Consider the following 19,318-nt stretch of genomic DNA (forward strand, 5'->3'; position numbering starts at 1 on the left):
GATTGGGTGAAGGGAAGGTACGGTGGATGGTCAACAAAGGAGGCTCGAGAGATAAGGGCTCCATAAATGCTTTGTCAGAGTCATTAAGGGAGGTGTAAGAGATATTTTGAGGATGTGAGAGGTGTGGTTGAGTTTGTTGACTTTTTCTAGGGTTATCAAGTCTTAACCCATGTTTAAAGTTGTCACATGTTTAGGAGGGGGATTAGGATTAGCTTAGAAAGGGGGGTTAGGGGGTAAGTGATTTAGCTTTGATGGGATGGGTTAGTTAGGAGACTAAGTGAGGTTAGTATGGGTGAATGGGTTGGATTAGGGGTTAGGATAGGGTTTAGGAAGGCTTTTTGGATTTTAGATATTTTATTAAATGTTTTATTCAATAAATGGGACTATGCAATTAAATTGAATAGATTTGATGATTTACCCAATTTAATAGAGGAATTGGGATTTAATTGATAAATTGATTTTGGGTGATCATTTGATTTTATCAATTGGACTATAGTTAATTTAATTAATTAATTAACTAGGGGATGATGATTAATTAATTAAATAGTAAATATTTAATCAATAATGTCCTAGGAGATGACTAAATATGATTACTTATTGATGTAGTCAGATTTTTTTTTTTTGGAAAAAGGGGTAAAAATTTATTCAATTAAAGCCATATTACAAAGGCCTCAGGCCCAAACAACCAAAACACCAACCCAACACCAATTAAGTTTTATCCTTTTCCACTAATTTCTTGAAGGTCCCACCATAATCAACAGGAAGATCATCCCTATCAGAAATATCCCAACCAACACCCCTCTCTGATGCCCATTTTGCCAAGACATCAACCACTCCATTCCATTCCCTAGGAATATGACAGAAGGAGATCCCATCCACAAAGCTACTCAAGTGAAGAATCTCTCTAACAAGAGAGGCAATTTTCCAGTTAGAGTCATCCACTCTCTAGGTATTTATCATATCCATAATGATCTAAGAGTCTGACTCACACACCATTCTCCTCCATCCAAGAGAACAAGCCTGCTCCATAGCCACCTTAATGGCCAATGCCTCCATCAAGTTATTGGATTGAACTCCTTTGTGAACAAAGAATATGAAAATAACATTGCCATATGTATCTCTCCCAATCCCCCCCACTCCAGCCTGTCCAGGGTTCCCACGAGAGGAGCCATCAGTGTTAATCTTTAGGACTACATTTGGTGGAGGACTCCATCTCCCCACTCTACAAACCTTCCTCTTTAGTGGTTGAGATCTCTTACTGCTAATAGTTCCCAATCCTTTGTCCACTAATCCCAAGTTCCTAACAATACTGAAATCACTAGGATCCATCGGCTCCGTCATATCACATTTAACAGAGATAGTCTCTTGAAGCCTGCTTAAGATCAACTACCATATTTTAGTGACTCCCAAGCTTGAGTTACATAAAATTCAATGGTTACACTCCAGCCAAAGATTCCAAAGAATGAAAGAAGGTCCAATAGCCCAGGCCACCTGAAGGAATGAAGTTTTCATAGGGGGTCTGCCAAGGCTATCCCAAAATTCAATAAGAGATTCGACATGAATACATCTATGACACCACGCCTCCCACCACTTATGCCAGATCTCTCTCTCTCGAGAGGACATAAGAAGAAAACATGAGAGACATCTTCCCCATCCAACCTATATAGGGGATAGAAAGAGGGTCCCTGAAACCCTCTTCGCTGGAGATTATCCCAAGTAAGACACTTTTTTTGAGCAACCAACCAAAGAAAAAAATTACATTTCGGCCAAGAGGATTTATTCCAAACCTTCCTCCACCAAGGAACCTCCTGAACTTCATTACATTGACTATCCAACCGAGCATATCCCTGGGCCACACTGAACTTTCCTTTAGGGCAAGGACCCCAAGCCAGGATATCTTTGTCTTTAGAAGAGCTACATAGCCTAGTAGAGAGAAGATTTGCCAGTTCAGCCTAAATCTTCGAGGAGTCCCCCAAGGGCCAAACCTATGGATCCTTCCAACTAGCCACCTCCATTGATCCATACCTCTTAACAATCTTGAAGTGAGCTACTGTGGTCCATCCTGCAGTAGAAAAAACTTGATATAGAGTTTGAAGGTGGGGGTAGTTGGAGAGAATAGGAGGGTGGCCATCCCAAGAGTCCTGCCAGAATAACACACTTGACCCCTCATTACATATCCAGAAAAGGCCTTCCTTGATAAGAGGAGCACCCCTTTTCAAGGTGTCCCAAATAAAGGACCCCTTACCATCAAGCTCTAGTCTAGGAATATCTTGAAACTCCACTCCCGGGAAATACTAATGGGTTAGAATCTTGGCCCAATCCCGATCTTGATTCTTGCACCACCTCTAGTATAACTTTTCTGCAAGAGCCTTGACATCGAGAGCCATAAATTTAAGGCCTAGTCCCCTAGCAAACTTAGGCAAGCAAACAGTGTCCCAGTTGACTAAGCTCCATTTAGAGGATAGGAGATTGCCTGACCAAAGGAATTGTTGTGACAAAGCATCAAAATCTTTCATAACTCCAATGGGAGGAGTTTGCACTAAACAACTGCAAATAGGAAGAGCCTGAATCACAGTCTTGAGAAGGATAACCCTTCCAGCAGAAGAGAGCCACCTATGAGTCCAGTGACTCACTCTACTATGAAATTTGTCCAAAAGACCTTGCCAATATTCTTTCTGTTGAGTCCCCAAAGCTAAAGGTACTCCAAGATAGAGCAAAGGGAGGGATCCAACTTGAAACCTAAGAAATCTAGCAATCCTGAACTAAATCAACTGAGGGGTATTAAAGAAATAAATAGATGATTTACCTTCATTAATTTGCTGTCCAGAAGCTTTTAGGTTTAGATTCCAATTCATCAACTGAAAGCTTAGTTTCCTGAATGAAAATAACATCTGGAGAATGAGACTCTATCAATCTACGAACAACCTTTTGTCTAGGGATGCTGTTCAACCCCCTCACATTCCAAGAAAGAATAATCATTTAGAAGACTATGAGAAGTGGGAGTCAATGGGCATCACTAACCCTACCTCAACCAAAGTCTCGCCCATCATCTTAACCTTCTCTTGATCCGTCTTCCTTCCACTCTTAGCAAACTTCTCTAAGGTCCCCTTTTTAAAAGGCTTCTGTTGTAAGCCTAAAGTGGAAGCAACTTTAGAGCCTTTTGTATTGTCAAGCACCCCTTTCTTGCTAGGATGGTGAGTAGCTATGATATTTGGAGCGTCATAGGGATGTGATCCACTAGGAATATCACAACTTATCTCCTGAACCAATCCATCTAATCCAACTGGTTGGACTTGTTCTTTCTTAGAAACCTGGACTAGAATCCCATCCTCCTGTAGCTGGGGTTCCAAAAAGGAACCATCACCCGAGGATATCTCAACAGGTATTCCTTCCTCTTGTACCAAATTCTCTAGAACATTAAACCTATTAAAAGTGCCATCACTTTGTCTATCCGTCCAAGTTCTCTTCTGCCCCTTTCCTTTATTACTTAGCTTCACTGGGATAAAACCCTCCTTATCCACAAAGGGACCTTTTGGCATATGGGCCTTCCCCTTGTCTTCCTTAGGAGTTGGCATAGTGACCATAAATGATTGAGAAAATTTATTCCGAGGGCATTTGAGCTATAAGTGCCCATACTCACGACAAATCTTGCATCTTAAGGGTAAAGTCTCGTAGTCCAACTATTGAATCCATGAAGAAGGGCCCAAATAAATTTCCATAGAATCAGGCAGCGGATTATTCAGATCAACTTCCACACAAATTCGTGCATATAAAATTACCTTTCGATCTTGGGTTAGTGTGGCCGACCCAACCGATTTCCCTAGCAGAAGTGATATTGAGTGAAGGATATCCTCTCTCCAAAATTCCAGAGGCAACCGAGGAAGCCGAACCCACACAGGGACCCAAGACGGGATCTCCTCAGTGGAGTTAAATCCAATGTGCCAGGGTTTGATGAAAAGTCCAACCTGGTTAAAGAAGTATGGGCTTCCCTCAAAAACCTTGTTCCTGTTTGACATACTTGAGAAAATAACCATAAAATAGTTGTTGGCCATCAGAAGAATTTTCATATCCCCTTCCGAGTTCCATATTCGATGCGCCCACGATTCCAACATAGGAAGAGAAAGCCCGAGACCCAAAAACTTACATATGAGTGCATGCTTGCCCCAATACTCCACATCCTCTGAAATCTGCTCTGGTTGAATAATTAACACTGGTCGATTATCAAATCGCTCCAAACATCCATTCATCTTCTTGATATGGAAAAAATCCTTTGATGATGAAGCATTCATCCCAGATGAAAGATTGTTACCCTTGCCTTCAGCCTCTCCCCGCATCAAAAGAGAGGAATCAACCATCACCAAATCGTTAGATAATATTTGAGATGGGACCTCTGGTTGCCCCATGAGCAAATACTGAGATCTAATCACCAATCGATAATATTAACAACAAAAACCCACACCCTGCTATTGACTCCACACTGCCTACCCTCGAATGAAGACGGTGCAAACTTTGACTAGCCCCAGCTAGCCCCAACTCTGCCCGAGCGCTCAAAAGCCCCCGCCTCTCCACACACTCCCGATGCAGCCTGCTGAACCCACTCCTTGCCAACCAGATTTCGCATGAACACCTGCACAACAGAATACCCAAACACCAGGCCTAGGGCACACAGGCCCTAGCCATTGCGATTCGCCATGCGCGCGCCATCCCTGTCTCATTATCTATAATTAGATTTAGGTGTCTACATATGTAAGAATTATATGGTTAGGGTTTACACATGTACACATATATACATACATACATATATAGGTATTTTAGATACCATGATGTTATATATATTAAGATAATATTATTGTTTCTTTCATCCTTGGCCAAGGTCTTATTTACTTTTGCCTTGAGCTACCACCTTACTAGTTATTTCTTTGGACTTTATGTCATTTTGGTGACCTTTATTATATTTAAATATACGTCACATGTTTGATGGCTCTTTGTTTCCTTTTATAACTCCTTCATTGCCACCTTTCTTGTTCTTCTTTATCAAAGCTTGAGGTAGTTTATGGATACAATGAGTTTATTATCTTTGGATGAAAGAGAGGAAAGACCATAACAATCACCAAGTTTTGGAGGCTCAAAATATACTATCATTTCTAACCACGATAACTCTTCCTTTTGCATTCAATCTACATCCATGATAGCTCCATTGATGACAAACATTTCAATCGTATTTTACTTTGTGATATAAGCTTTCCATAACCATATAAGCTCTCTCTATATTCCCAACTTCTATCTATTAAAAGGATCATATTTTGATATCATACCATAGTTGTTTAACCATAACTACCATTCCCCTATTTATTTGAACAAGAAACATTGTTAACTATAAGAGAATTCATTGTCCACAAGGGTCGTGAGTCTCTACTATTGGGAGTTTAGTGTTTGCAAGTGCAAGGAATCTGATTGCACAATTACGATGCGATGATTATATTCATGTCATGCACTAATTTCCATTTGATAAAAGAATTTGACACTCTTCAATAGAAAGAGAGGAAATCTCTAAAGAAAAAAGTATCTTTTATTTTCTTCATGAAGATTGTGCATTAGCTTAAGCATCCAAGATCATTGAATTAACATCAGAATATTGATCCATAACAAGGTATGCATTTTATATCAAAATATTGAATCTATATTATAATCTTGATTCCATTATTTGAATACTGATTCTTTTTATTAGAATATTGAGATCATATCAGGATAGCACAACTTCCTTCAAAAAGAAATCCATCTAGTGCAATCTTATATTAGGGTATTGTTCATATGTCCTTGAGATAAGGAATAACACTCTCAACTAGAAGAACTAGTAATTAATTTACAAGTAACATTAGTCTTTTGTTAAGCCATAAGCTTAGATTAGGTAGAACGTAAATGGTCGTGATAACACAATGCTTGGATCTTCACCCATTGATTAATCATGAATGACTAGTAAGGTCAAGATGAAAGGAGTGAACTGGTAACCACTATATAGCATGCTAAACCTGCATGATAAAGATAATGAAATTAGTAACTATTAAACAAGTATTGAAAATGCAATCAAACTAGATCAACTAAGTCAGCTCATGGTAGTCTAGTATAGGTCTCGTTGTCTAGTGGAGTGGTGGGCCGATACTCTAACACTGAGTTATTCAATGGTTGGAAAGTGGTGGTCCTAAGCCTAGTTTTGGGTAGGGAGGGCATTGCTTAGTTGAGATTGTGTGGGGATATTTAAGGGTCTACAGTTGGTAGGTTAAGCCCCTGAGAATGCTTCTCCTCTCCACTAGATGTTAAGGATTGCACAAGCCAGAGATGCAATCTACATTCAAATATCTTTTGGTAACAAGTATTTTACTTTTATGATATTTGTATTCTAAAGTGAAGAAATGTTAGATGGTTAACATTGTTTAATTAGTTATTCCTTTAAATACTTAGAAATCAGTTCCTTTTAAATGTATTATGAATTTAGTGAAATTAGTTGATTTTACAAATTGATCATTAAATGTAATTGCTTGTATTGGATAGGCTTACTTGATGGTTGTAATAACTGTCCTTCATTCATAAGAATATGACTATAAACATATCTTTTATTTACTTATAATTAGAAATGGGAAAAGGGATGTTACAATGGTTTTGTTTCCCTTCAACGGTATTGGTTATTATGAAATAGTTGTGTAACCTTTGTGCCCTAAGTAGTAAATGTGGACTAACCCATGATTTAGAGATGTTTCCTTAGGTGAATTTTGGTTTTGGAATTTAGGGTATTGCAATCTCAAAATCCTCAATTTAGTTTTATTTGATTATTCTCCTCAATTGTTAGTTATGATATTTTAGTTACATTTATTATAACCATTAATCTCTTTCACATGAAAATGTAAAATAACTATTATAACTGCCTTGTCATGAATGCGAAGTAGTAACTGTATTTCGATGATATGCTAGTTGTTAGCTAAGGCCCAGGAAAAGGGATTGTTTCAGTTGGTTTAAGCTAAGTTTCGATGGAGCCTTGAGAGGCAAACCCAATAAGGCCGACATTAGATGTACCATTCATAACTCAGAAGGTAGAGAAATTACAAATATATCAAAGGCAATTGGTAATCAAACCAATAATTGGGCAAAAGTAAAAGCTCTAACTGAAGGTCTGCACTTGGTAAGTCCCTTCAATGCAAGTATTTAGAGATATAATGCCTTAAGAAAAGGATCCCTTAGCAATTGGAAACTAGACTCGATGTTATATGAAGCTCTCTTTCTATGCAAGTCTTTTGAGAAGATTAAAATCAATCATATTTACCACAAAGGAAATCACATAGCTAATGAATTAGCAAATGTAGGAATAGATGAAGGATAATAATCCAATATCCAGTTAACTTTAGTCTCAAGTTTATCACTTTTTGATGACAATATTAACAATTGATCTTGGTCAACGGTTTGAGCTCTTAAAGACAACAACAAAAGAAAAAGATCTGGACTAGAAGTTGAGAAGGAATTATGAACAATTGCCTTCTTCAAAAACAAGCAACTAAGCGTTTTCGATGTGCGACTATTTTCATATGGAAGTCCTTTGTATTATTATATGACCATTGACCTTTTACCTATCAACAAAATAAAAAAAATTATTATAAGAAATTAATATTTACATATAGTTAATATACAAATTTAAAGAGAAAAATATTAGAAAATATTAAAAAATTACATTTAAATTATTGAAACATGTTATATGTTTACACATATAATTTATATATTTAATTGTGAATGAGACCAACCATTCAATTTGAAGATTGATATATTCAATAAATAAATATTTTAAATCAATTTCATAAGTATCACATGAATAATTTACCAATAAAATATAATTAAAAGGTTGGTTTTCTTCTTTTAAATTATTCTTGTTTTAAAATATGAGATTCATTCTTTTATCCTTTATCTTTAGCTTTGAGTAGTACATATCTTATATTAGAAGCTTTGATCATCAACAAATCATATAAAGATTGTTGAATATTAATTAAAAATAATAATAATATTTGTACTTCAACTTGTACTCTTATGTTCTTGTGTATTTTAAGAAAGAGTTGTACTACACTATACCTATAACTCCTATAACCATATTCAACACCTAACTTGTACTAGTTCTATATTAAAAACATGAACTCTTCTTCAAGAAACAATCATCACAAATAATCACAACATAAAAAAAAATAAAAAAATTCAAATATTAAAGAAATGAAAAAAATTCTGAATTATAATTTCTATTATTAAAACGATAAAAAAATTTTAGTCAAAATTTTTAATATATTAATAAAATTAAGAAACAAAGCTCTGTTCCATGTGAAAAACCCTTTTAAAAATATAAATTTTGTATTCTAGATTTATTAGGACTCCCAAAATGCATCGTTGGCATTTCCTTGGAATAGACTTAACCGTGTGGCACGATCTACCTACCCTGACTGAAATATAGATCATGTCGTCATTCAACACGCCTCAAGAGTGTAACCTTAAGAATCTTCTGGGAAGATAACGAGATAAAAAAAATTGATTTGAATCTACATAAATAGAGGGGTCGTCTCAATTGTGTGAATCCATCCAGATCTGCAAAGCACAATTCGGCTGAAATTTTTTCATAGTTCCAATGGCTGAGGTATGAATCTGTTTTGTGGTAGCTTTCCAAAACTTTATTTTTCATTTTGAGTAATGTTTTTGGGTTTGAATAACAGACTTGAGATCTAGAAGTAAATTGTTTTCGAACCCCAATTCTTAATGAATTCAAGTATCTAAGTTTTGATTTTTGGGTGTTCTTATGTCAACTACAATTGTGTTGGCTGCTTTGACTGTTTGAACAGCAGCAGAACAGCAGCAGCTATGTTTGCCTATTCGCGTAATTCAATATATGCAAAACATGATTTGAAATGGTTTTTTTGAGATACCCAATTGAAGAAATTAGAGTTTTATCGGTCTGTTTTGTTTCAAAAGACCAGTTACGATTGTGATAATGGAAACGGTGACGTAGTTTTCAATGTGACACAGTTCCAAGTACCATTGTTTCTTTAATTTTTTTTTATGAACAGTTTGCCCTCGTATATGGAGACTGGGGCAAGAAAGATCGCGAGGACCTTCTGGATGATTCAGCTATGGAGCCTTCCAAGAAATCTGATTAGCCCTTAGAGCAGTCATTTATTTTCCTCTTTATAAGACTTTTGTGTTTGCTTGTGCATTTCAGATATCAAGGGTCAGAACTTGTTGATACATCTTGCACTTTTCAATAGTATGGCCCTGGGCTGTAATAGTTTCGTTATGGTTTTGAAGTTTTGTAAGGCAAATGCAATAGTATATGTTGTAAGTTTGAATTGAAGGAAGAATTTTTTGTTGCTAAGTTGTCTTGTCTGCACTGTTCCGTGTTATCAGCTTCTACAATTCAGATTTTTTTATTTGTTTTAATTTGTCGGATAATAAAAATTGAGGGTTCCATTAGATTGTCAGGATTTTCACCTCATTTGGATTGCGTCTACATACTTGAATGTCAAACTGAAGGCTATTAAGGCTATTGCGTATCCTACAATACCCGAATGTCAAATAAAAGGATATTGTGTATTCTACCATATGCGAGTGCTAAATGAAAGGCTATTGTGCATTCTACGTTTCCTAGAGAACCAAAAATATTTTGCTTAACGAAAAGGGTCACTCTTTAATATCATGGTTGAGTTGTATTTTGTGTTGTGGTTTGTACCTTGCACATTTTACTTTTTGGTTATTGGGGATTGGATGACCTTAGCGTTGTATGGATATGCATTTTCATATGGAAATTGCCTCGTCTCTGGTTATGGTTTTTTATGTTACACATAGGGATGTTGGACATAATGAGATTACTTAATCATAATGGTTAGGCAGAAGCACCGTAGAGGGGGCTTTTGTGGACACAGCTCAACGTTTTTGGGTGACTCCGTTGTTGAAAGTTGAAATAATGTCGCCCCATGCTAAATTTTTCTCTGATGTTGCAAGTTTTCACTATATTGTACCTCACAACCCAATCAAAATGTAGTTTACAAATATTTTCCAGATGAAGGGGTGTGGGCCGTAGGGGGAGCTCTAGTATTTTTTATGAAAGCCTTTTGCTTCACAATATTTTTTTAATAAATTCTGTCTGCCACTTCTTGAATTAGAAAGGGAGACAGTACAAAAATGTTGTATCAACAAAGGGTTTCCAATGTCCATTTGACAGAAATAGATCAAAAAACACTTGTCTAGATATGACAATGGTCAAATTCTAGCCCTGCATCTGATGAACCCTGATAAACCTTTTTAAAAAAAACGACTGCTCAAATTTTCTGGATGGGGCTTCAATTCAAACCTTGCATGAAGCCATATCCTAGTGGAATATCATATTTCATAATTTCTCTCCCTATACTCTTCATCACAGCCTTCCTGAGCATGATTAGCCTCAACTGACTCATTTTGCATTCCTCTGGCAAGGTTTATTTCATCCTTTGGTCTTCAATCAGGAAAAGCTTGTAAATGCATCATTTTATTCTAACATCGCCATGCTCTGACATATCTGTTTTTAGGAACCTCTGCTTTTCAGCTCTTTCCCACTTTGTCATGAGAAGCAGTGGATTGAGAAAGAGAAGATATCTATATAGGATGCTCCTAAGAGTCCTTGGAACATCGAAATCAGGGGGCCAGTAGCATTTTCCTCTTGAATGTGCATTGTGGCCACAGCAAATGGTCAATAAAAAGTTCTTACAAGAGAGCATTTTTGAAGCCTTAGGCAAACCATTTCTAAAAAATTTCTATGATTTCTGGAGAAGTAATATGCTTAAGCAATAAGATTTGTACTTTGCTGCCTCGAATTTATTATTGATTTATCTCATCATGAATTGTTATGGTGCTTAATATCTGTAAATCTCCATCACATATAAAGAAACATGGTTCTTCTCTTCCATGTTTTTGTTTAGCCGGTCATGAATCTGTTTGTTTTGGATGTAAGCTTTCATCAAGTTATTGGAGTTTCAAACGTTGTTTTATTGCAAGACAGTTGGCTTTATCATTCAAGAAATTTTAAGACTGTAATAGCAAGTGATGCTATTGCTGTCCTTATGTGCCAATCTAATGGTTCCTTATCGTGCAAAAAAATAGCTCAAATTGTCTATTAGTGATTTAAGTGTCATATACCTATATTATAAAACACTTGGAATCCCATTTCTGCAGTATCCAACAGGATTCACTGAATCATATGGTATATAATGCCGGGCATCAGAAACCTTTTGAGGAATCTCTTGTTACCTTTTGTCTACATGAACTTTCCTTAAAGCTACAAGTTCACTAGTACATCAAAGCCTTCCTTCATAAAATCTTAGAAACCCATCTTTACCTCGTAAGGAATAGTGTCTCAGATTCAATAAAATAATAAGCATCCCTTTGTACAGCTGCCAGCATACCATTGCCCTTGCAATCTCTAACCCATATCCAAAAATGTTTTCTGGAGACATCAGAGAAGCTGGTAACCTGGTAAAGCTTGTATTCTCCCACTTTGAACAATGGTCTGTTTGTTCCAACTTTAAACTGCTTCAGTTATGGTTATTGTACCTTGGGTTGTTGTATCTGCCTTTCCTCTTGTGCATGTTGCTCAATTACAAGCATTTGAACTTAATGGGCAGTGTATTCCTTATGGGACTCATTCAGTATTAAAATTTTCTTTCCTCCTTGTGGAATTTGTGCTTAAGACTCTACTTTCATGGAAACTGTGTCAAAAAGCTTTGGTTGACAAGTACAACTCTATGCATCAAAAGTTTTGTCCTATAAGAAAACTATTACAGTCCAAGTTAGGTTTTGATGTTATCAATCTTCTCTTGAGTAGTAAGATTGCAAAATAATATGTGTGCGCTTTGTGGATCCTTGCCCTGGTCGTTCTTTTTAAGATGCCTTTCTAATTTTAACTATGAAAGCTTTAATTTACCACGTGGGATATCCCTTGGGTTGCCTTGTTGAATAAACAGTGCAACATCCGAAGTTTCATCCATTTCAATTTTAGCAACGTGTATATTTAAATTTTCAGACAGACAGAAAGTTTGTTTTTTATAGATTCTTGGCATGAAAAACTGAAACATTATATTAGGCATTAGGCTAAAATAGTGTGAATCTGAGTCCATAGTCTGAAGAAAACACTACAGGATCATCTTCATGCTGATTATACTAATTAATGAAACAAGCTACCACTTAAATATGCATCCTACGATAGACAGGATCTTTAAAGTCCTCAGCTCAATCGTAACATGCCACTAAAGATGGTATGGTGCACAATTTTCTATGTTTAATCAACTTAACTAATTATATGGAGTAGGAAAAATCAGACACTTATAATTGAAGTACATTTCATGAAGATAACAAAATGCAAATCCAAACTGCTACAGCTGCCCCCCCTTTTTTGTCATGTTCTTATTTCACCTAAAACCCGTTGCTCTTTATTCAGATGCAGTACAGTTACTAATTTCTGTTCTTGTATATTTCTATCATCTTTAGTCCCATGATCTTGTTTTTCATCATGTCAAAATGGAAATTGTGTACACTTGCGTGACATAGATACCAGGGTTGAAAATCTGCACGTAAGTTCCCATAATTTGATTCTTTCCAATGGCCTGGGATTTTCATAAGATCCAATTGGGACTGCTAGTAATGCGAAGAAATGGACTAGGTTTCAATATGATAAAGTTTAACTCTTTTCCCTTTGTTATGAGACAGTGGTGTAAAATGATGGGGAGAACCTTTTGGATGATTCAGCTAGAGAACCTCCCAGAAACTCTGAGTAGCTCTCAAAGGACGTATTGAGGAGAAAATGCTGTTTTTAATGCATTTCAGATTTACGAAAAGTGAGAATATTCTGGATCTGGATTGAATAGAAACTCAAGTTACTACCTCCCAGGAAAATTATCAGATCTTGTGTGTGTCATATTTTACTCATATTTATTGTTCACAAATTTAGTGTTTTCCGGGTTCAAAGTATGTGGGACAACATGCTACAGCTGAAGTTATAATTAAAAAATGAAGGAAACAAATTATTGTGACCACTTCAAGTAATTTGAATTTAGTTTTTGCATGGCCTAATTGATGCATTTTCTCAGGTAAACAATTCGTTCCTGATTTATGGTTTCTATCAGTTTGTTAAATTCCTCAATGGTTGTATCTTCATATGTTTCAAAAAGAAAGGCTATTGTGGATGCTGCTAAGCTTTTCATTGTTCAAAGATAATTTTATTTTTGACTTATAAAGAGGGCAGTTATATATATTATGGATGTGTTGTATCTCTGGTTGTGTTGTTTTTGTATATTTTGTTATTTTATTTTTGGGGATTAGAAGAGCTTGGTTATGCAAGAATGTGCTACTTATCACGTGGAAGGTGTCTTGTTTCTGGTTAAGATTTATTTAGGCATTACACGCAGGAGGATTGACTTATGAGAGCATCGATAATGATGGTCAGGCAGTAGTTCTGTGGAAGGGGGCCTACTAAGGTTTCTCTGTGGGAACTACTCAATAATTTTATATAGTTATCTTTATATGAGTGCCATACCAAATAAAATTTATCGCTAACCTCACGAGTCTAGAGTTGATTGCCACGTTATAGTTTTCTGAGATATAATAAAAATTTTATTGGAAGGGTAGCCACTTGGGGAAAATAGATTCAAAAGTCTCTGGGTGAACAACTAAGCTCTAGGTCTATGCCTTCAACACCCCCACAAAGTGTGCTTTGAAAAATTGGCTGTTCCAATTTTTTGGAGTCAATATTTTTAACTCTCTCCAGATATGCGGAGTATCTTGCATGAAACCATACATGCATTCAAGATAGGATCTGCAGCCTCTCCTTTAGATCCCTAGTAGGAGTTACTAATTCAGTATGATATGTCTTGGAGATCTGATGGGCTGTTAATGCAATGAAGCTTCAACAGAGAGTTGAAACTTGAATATGATTTGAGATATGCACCCAAATCATATGTTACAATAGATGCAATTTTCCCCTAATTTTTAATCTATTATATGTGTATATTTTGTTATCGTCATGGTTGAGAAATGCACTATGCATTGCCATTTCTGTGAATGGTTTATGGTACCATCTCCTTTGCAGTTTTGTCATGTAAAACAAGAACTATTTATTTTTCTTATGGTTTTATCATTGTGCATATAGAAAGAATGGAAAGCTTCCATATTTTTTTTTCAGATTAATTTTTAAGGTTATATGGATGGACTGTATTCCAACCACAACTGAATACAACAAGAACAGATACAACAGCTGCCTGAATTACCAATACCTTTTGCAGGACATGGTATGCAAAACAGTAACCTTTTTCTTAAGACTTACTATACATGTATGAGATCTCAATAACATATGCCCTTGAGATTGCTTTTTGACAGCCGTATGAGATCTCAATAACATATGCCCTTGAGATTGCTTTTTGACAGCCTTTGTCATAAACTCCTTTCCAGCCTTAATCTTTGCCCTCAACCTCATAGTCAAAAAATGCAGGGGAATAAGGAGACTGATCGAATGAAGTAAATACTGAATGTGGCCTATACCAAGTCCTCTTTGGAAGGTAAAATGCAGGCCATAAATGGGGTTGGAATCTTCAAAATTAAATGCTTCTCACCCACTTTTAAGTTTATAACCTTCAGGCTTGATGCCAACCGGCACAATATTTCTATCTTCTTTTTCTCCAACTTGCTCACAACAGCCACAGATTTACCCATACCCTTGCCCAAACTTATTTCTTTTTGCTTGGCAGACACATTTGTTGCGGCCATTGTTGTGCCTAAATCTGTCATTCTCTTAGTCCTTGCACAACTGCCTTCCCTACTCCTTCAGCAGAGCAACCTTTCACTATTCCTCAGCCATAACAAGGAGGGATTTCGCAGCATTAGAAAACCTAAGTTTCAAGGGGGGATGTGATACCATATGCACTTGGGAAGGCTTTGATGTGAGGGAGCTGCACTTTTGGGTACACTTTAAATGCATCTGTTGTAGAGTCTGGACCTCTTGGCGAAGGTGAAGCTACACATTTGAAGATAGATTGGAAAGCATACACCTGATGATCACTTAGCTTGTTTTCTAGAGATTTGTTTTGCTGCTTTACATTCTGATGCAATGTAAGTTTTACCCAACCTGAAAACCTTTCTGCAACAAAAATGGATGTTCTCATTATCTAGCACTTTGCTTCTAGATCCCAATATTCTATCCTTAACTTAAGGTCATATCGCAATGGGAAGCCTTGGATACATCTAGTTCCATCTAGACTGTTCGCATAGTTGAACCATTTGGTTCTGGATTCAATTTAATTGTTTTTCCCCAAACTGTTATCTCCTTGAAAGCAAGCTAGGATCTTGAACTATGAGGGAAGATAAGGTAGCCTTGCACACACTGGCATGACTGAAAATGTGTGTCATTGATTTAACCTGGGAACTGAGGCTTAACCAGGAAACCAATCTTGTCCGGGTATCAAGGTCCTTTTCTTAAAATATTAAGATATAGTTTCCATCAATTGACACAGAAGCATGAAATCTACAAGGCCTCGACCACTGAGAAAAATTCAATTGATCTTTTGACTTTAGAGCTCCAAGATTTAGAAATCCATGGATTTATTATTCTTAATGGCTAAACTTTCTTTGGAAACTTCTCCTTACATAACACGTCTTAATCCAATACCCACAACATCCTCCATGTGGAATCGTATCCTAAAATGGATGCTTATCCTTTGCTTGGCTTCCTCATTCGTGCCCAAGTTTCCTCTGCCATCATCAATCGGATCTGCCAACCTCTGTTTGCCAGGCACCTTAGCTTTGAAATCAGCCATAGAGGGATACACAACGGGCACATCAACTGCTAAACCTAACAAATAACAAACACCAGATTCGATACATTCCCTGCTGCTACAGTTGCATGATTTAAATCATTAGAGTTTGCAGGGGAATGAGCGGGAGGGTTGATGTTGAAAAAAGATGACCTATCCTCCTATTGTAAAAAATGTTATCCTCAGGTTCAGGTCTGGAAAGCAATCGTTATTATATCAAACAATCATTTTCTATATGTTGGTATTTTTTGACAAAATGAGAATGGAGGAGAGAAACTGATCTGGAATAGAATTCAAAGTGGGTGAAGTCGCTGTAGCATTTTTACTTATATGTCTTACACCTTGGTAGGGTTCTGCACAACTACGAAGTTCTTAAAAATAGAAGTTGAGTGCTTCAATCAAGGCCCCAGACTTAACATTAAGAGGATTTGCCTCTGCGTTATACTGCTACTGTCAAGTGCACTGCAACTTCAATGCCTTGTTTGTGATCGAGTACAAAATAAAATCCTTACATACGAGCTTTCCGTTGAAGGGCTTGTGCATTCTTTACCTTAAATGCCCTTTTCTTGTTAGTTATGATAAAGTTCTTAAATAACGAGTTTTTTGTGGAAGGCTTATCCTTTATTCTCACATAGATTCAATTTCATAATTCCGGTTGAGTTATTTGCAGCTGTGGCTGATATTCTTATGCATTTTTATCGCTATTTACCTGGTATAGAATGTATAGAGGTCTCCATGTAAAAATTTGAAGAGGCCTAATTTGAGTATAAACTCTTGTATTCATATTTTTTAATTTTATGCCGTAATCCCTGAAGATAACATTGTTGTAATGCAGACAGTGGTATTGAAGGTTGGTATGTCCTGTGAAGGTTGTGTTGGAGCTGTAAAGAGGGTACTCACCAAAATGGAAGGTATTGCCAAGACACTCTTAGTCAATATGCATTTTTGCCCATAAGTCTACAGTTCAACTTTTGGGACCAAATCACATTAAAAAGGTCAATTTCTTTCTTCCAACCTGTCGGGATCAGGGTATGTCTTCCCTAAAATAACAATAGCACAGTTTGGTGCCTCCTGACACAGGAAATACTGACCGTACACCTTGTATGCTTTCTTAGCATTGGAGATCTCTGCTTAGTTGATTACTCTTATTAGTAGCATATTGAAATATTTAACTGCAGCTATAGTCCAACTGATAATATATCATAAAGAAATTTTTCTTCACTATGATATTCTGTTAATAATATTTGCTATTAATTTTAGGGGTTGAATCATTTGACGTGAGCTTGAAAGACCAGAAAGTGACAGTGAAAGGAAACGTGAAGCCTGATGCAGTTCTACAAACTGTCTCGAAGACTGGTAAAGCAACAAGCTTCTGGCCAGCTGAAGCTCAGGAAACTCAGAAGGAATAAATTAATGATAGATAGCTTCATTTTGAAGGTTTAGTATGTTATATTAGAAAGTATTCCCCGCTATTCATCTTGTGGCACTTCTAAGATGGTAATGAATTTGGTAACCTTGTCTGTAATTGAAATTTGCAGAACTTATATATTCTGCAACTTCAGTATAAAAGATAGATTCCTTTAAGACTATACCCAGGGTTTTCAAAGCTGATTCTAGTTAAGCTGTTTATGATAATTGGTCTTTTTGTATGATTTTACATGTATTTACTAAAAATGATTTATATGTATTTACTAAAAATGTCTTGAAATTTGGGTAATACTTGTACATTTTAATTAACGATTCTTTATAGGAAATTATACAGAATTAGACCCAAAAGCATAGGTGATGTGTTGAGGGGTTTTAAATTTGACAGCTATCGTAATTAAGAAAGTTTACTTTGTTGAGTTAAATTTTGTCCAAGTTGTAGGCTATTCCAAATCTCACCTATATAATCAACATGGATTGGGATTTTCTTTAGAAAATGATTGATTGAATTTGATATTTAACCTATACGTGTAATGGATGTTGTAAATAAGATTTAATAAAAGAGTTGAGATTTCTACTGTCGTAATTAAAACCGAAGGAGCTTTTGTGTGAAGATATCTGATTCAATGATTTGAATCGTCCTTGCTGATACATTACCAAGGGCTTCTAAAAATATTTTTCACATTTTGATGATACATCATTAGGAGCTTCTAATAGGTTTTTTCACATTTTTATGATGGATCATTGACTTTGATACAAAACGCTGATCCAAAAAATCATCTTACAGTATTTAATAGAAGCTGCTTCAATAAAAACTGATGTCAAGAATGATCCTTACATGTAAGATCAACATCTGCTCGCCTGCCCCACTCTAATTGGGCAATGGTAAAATAAGAAAAATGCTGGATCACAACTCTGGAGGAAACAATAATAGCTTCAATTGCATAGAAATAATACGAACAAATACAAATTTGACGCATGCTGGTCAATTCATTACATGGATGGCATGAATTCAGTCCATAGTCACTGAACCGATAGGGAATGCTCAAGACTAAAGCAAATTCCTTTGCTTCTGGCAATTTCTTCCATGTTAGCTGCTGTAAAAACAACAATGGAATCCAAATGAATTTGAGACATTCTTGGCACAGAATGTGAGCTTCACAATAATACTAAGCTGAAATCAAATGCTTCTTTGAAAAACCATCCAAGACTTCTTGGTTTTGTTTTTGCTTTGCCTCCAATTTTTACCCTTACTTTTAGCCTCAAGACATTTGTTTTTCCTTTGCTTCCAATGTTTACATTGCCTTTTCAGAATCCGAGGAAAATATGATTTGATCTTTAAAAGTTTGATTATCTGCAGGACTATTCTTGAATCATTTATTCTAAATACAATATTTGAGCACTCTTGTGGCGTTCTTGAGCGTTGGTGGCATTCATCGACCCATTTTATAAATCTAATATAAGATTCCGTTGGTCTTTAATTGGGTAAAGGAAATATATATTGCCGTGCGTTTCGGTTAAATCGCATTCTTTGTTAAAACAGCAATCTATATTCTTTTCTTCCCTTGCAATCTATATTCTTTTCTTCCCTTTTTCTCCTCATGATAAGTGGTGGATGGAAATCTAAGTCACCGAATTTCATCCATGAAGTTCGAATCTCAGCGAATTTTTATCTTTTCGAAACTTAATCCGAATTTTATGATTTAAAATATAATATTGTTATTTATAATAATATTATTTTATTTTGATATTATGAGTTTAGTTATCTAGACATGTCAAACTATTTTAACAATTTTGTGGATATATTACTTATATTTAAAAATAAATAATTTATGTAAGTTTTTTAATGGCAATTTTTTTCCGAATTTTACCCGTGCCGAATTTCATCTGAGAATTTTATGATCGAATTCGAACCTTGTGACTTAGGATGGAATATTAGATCTTTGCATAGGATTCTTCTATAGGGTTAGCATTGCGATAATGGAGCTGGTAGTAGTTTCCTTTTGAAGGTAACATGGCAGCCAGAGCAAGTGATACGAATCTCC

General features: G+C 36.0%; 2 protein-coding genes across 2 annotated transcripts; one reads left to right on the plus strand and one right to left on the minus strand.

Annotated features, from left to right (window-relative positions):
- Positions 1-3,680: 3,680 nt before the first annotated feature.
- Positions 3,681-4,355, minus strand: LOC149559169 (uncharacterized). The gene has a single exon (XM_089831277.1). It carries the CDS (start codon positions 4,353-4,355, stop codon positions 3,681-3,683), a length of 675 nt encoding a protein of 224 aa, XP_089687403.1.
- Positions 4,356-8,598: 4,243 nt separating this feature from the next.
- On the plus strand, positions 8,599-17,437 carry LOC149559170 (copper transport protein ATX1-like). Its single transcript, XM_089833086.1, has 3 exons — positions 8,599-8,659; positions 16,684-16,759; positions 17,109-17,437. The coding sequence occupies exons 1-3, from the start codon at positions 8,651-8,653 to the stop codon at positions 17,255-17,257; spliced, it is 234 nt and encodes a 77-aa protein (XP_089689212.1). The 5' UTR covers positions 8,599-8,650; the 3' UTR covers positions 17,258-17,437.
- The last annotated feature ends 1,881 nt before the right edge of the window (positions 17,438-19,318 follow it).

This window comes from Cupressus sempervirens, chromosome 5, assembly GCF_028749045.1.
Source record: "Cupressus sempervirens isolate cs-2001-9-10 chromosome 5, ASM2874904v1, whole genome shotgun sequence".
NCBI classification, from domain to species: domain Eukaryota; kingdom Viridiplantae; phylum Streptophyta; class Pinopsida; order Cupressales; family Cupressaceae; genus Cupressus; species Cupressus sempervirens.

Coding starts and splice junctions, on each gene's coding strand:
- LOC149559170 (XM_089833086.1), top strand. Junction 16,760..17,108: donor GGTACTCACCAAAATGGAAG/GTATTGCCAAGA, acceptor TATTAATTTTAG/GGGTTGAATCATTTGACGTG.
- LOC149559169 (XM_089831277.1), bottom strand. CDS start 4,355: ATGGTTGATTCCTCTCTTTTGATGCGGGGAGAGGCTGAAGGCAAGGGT.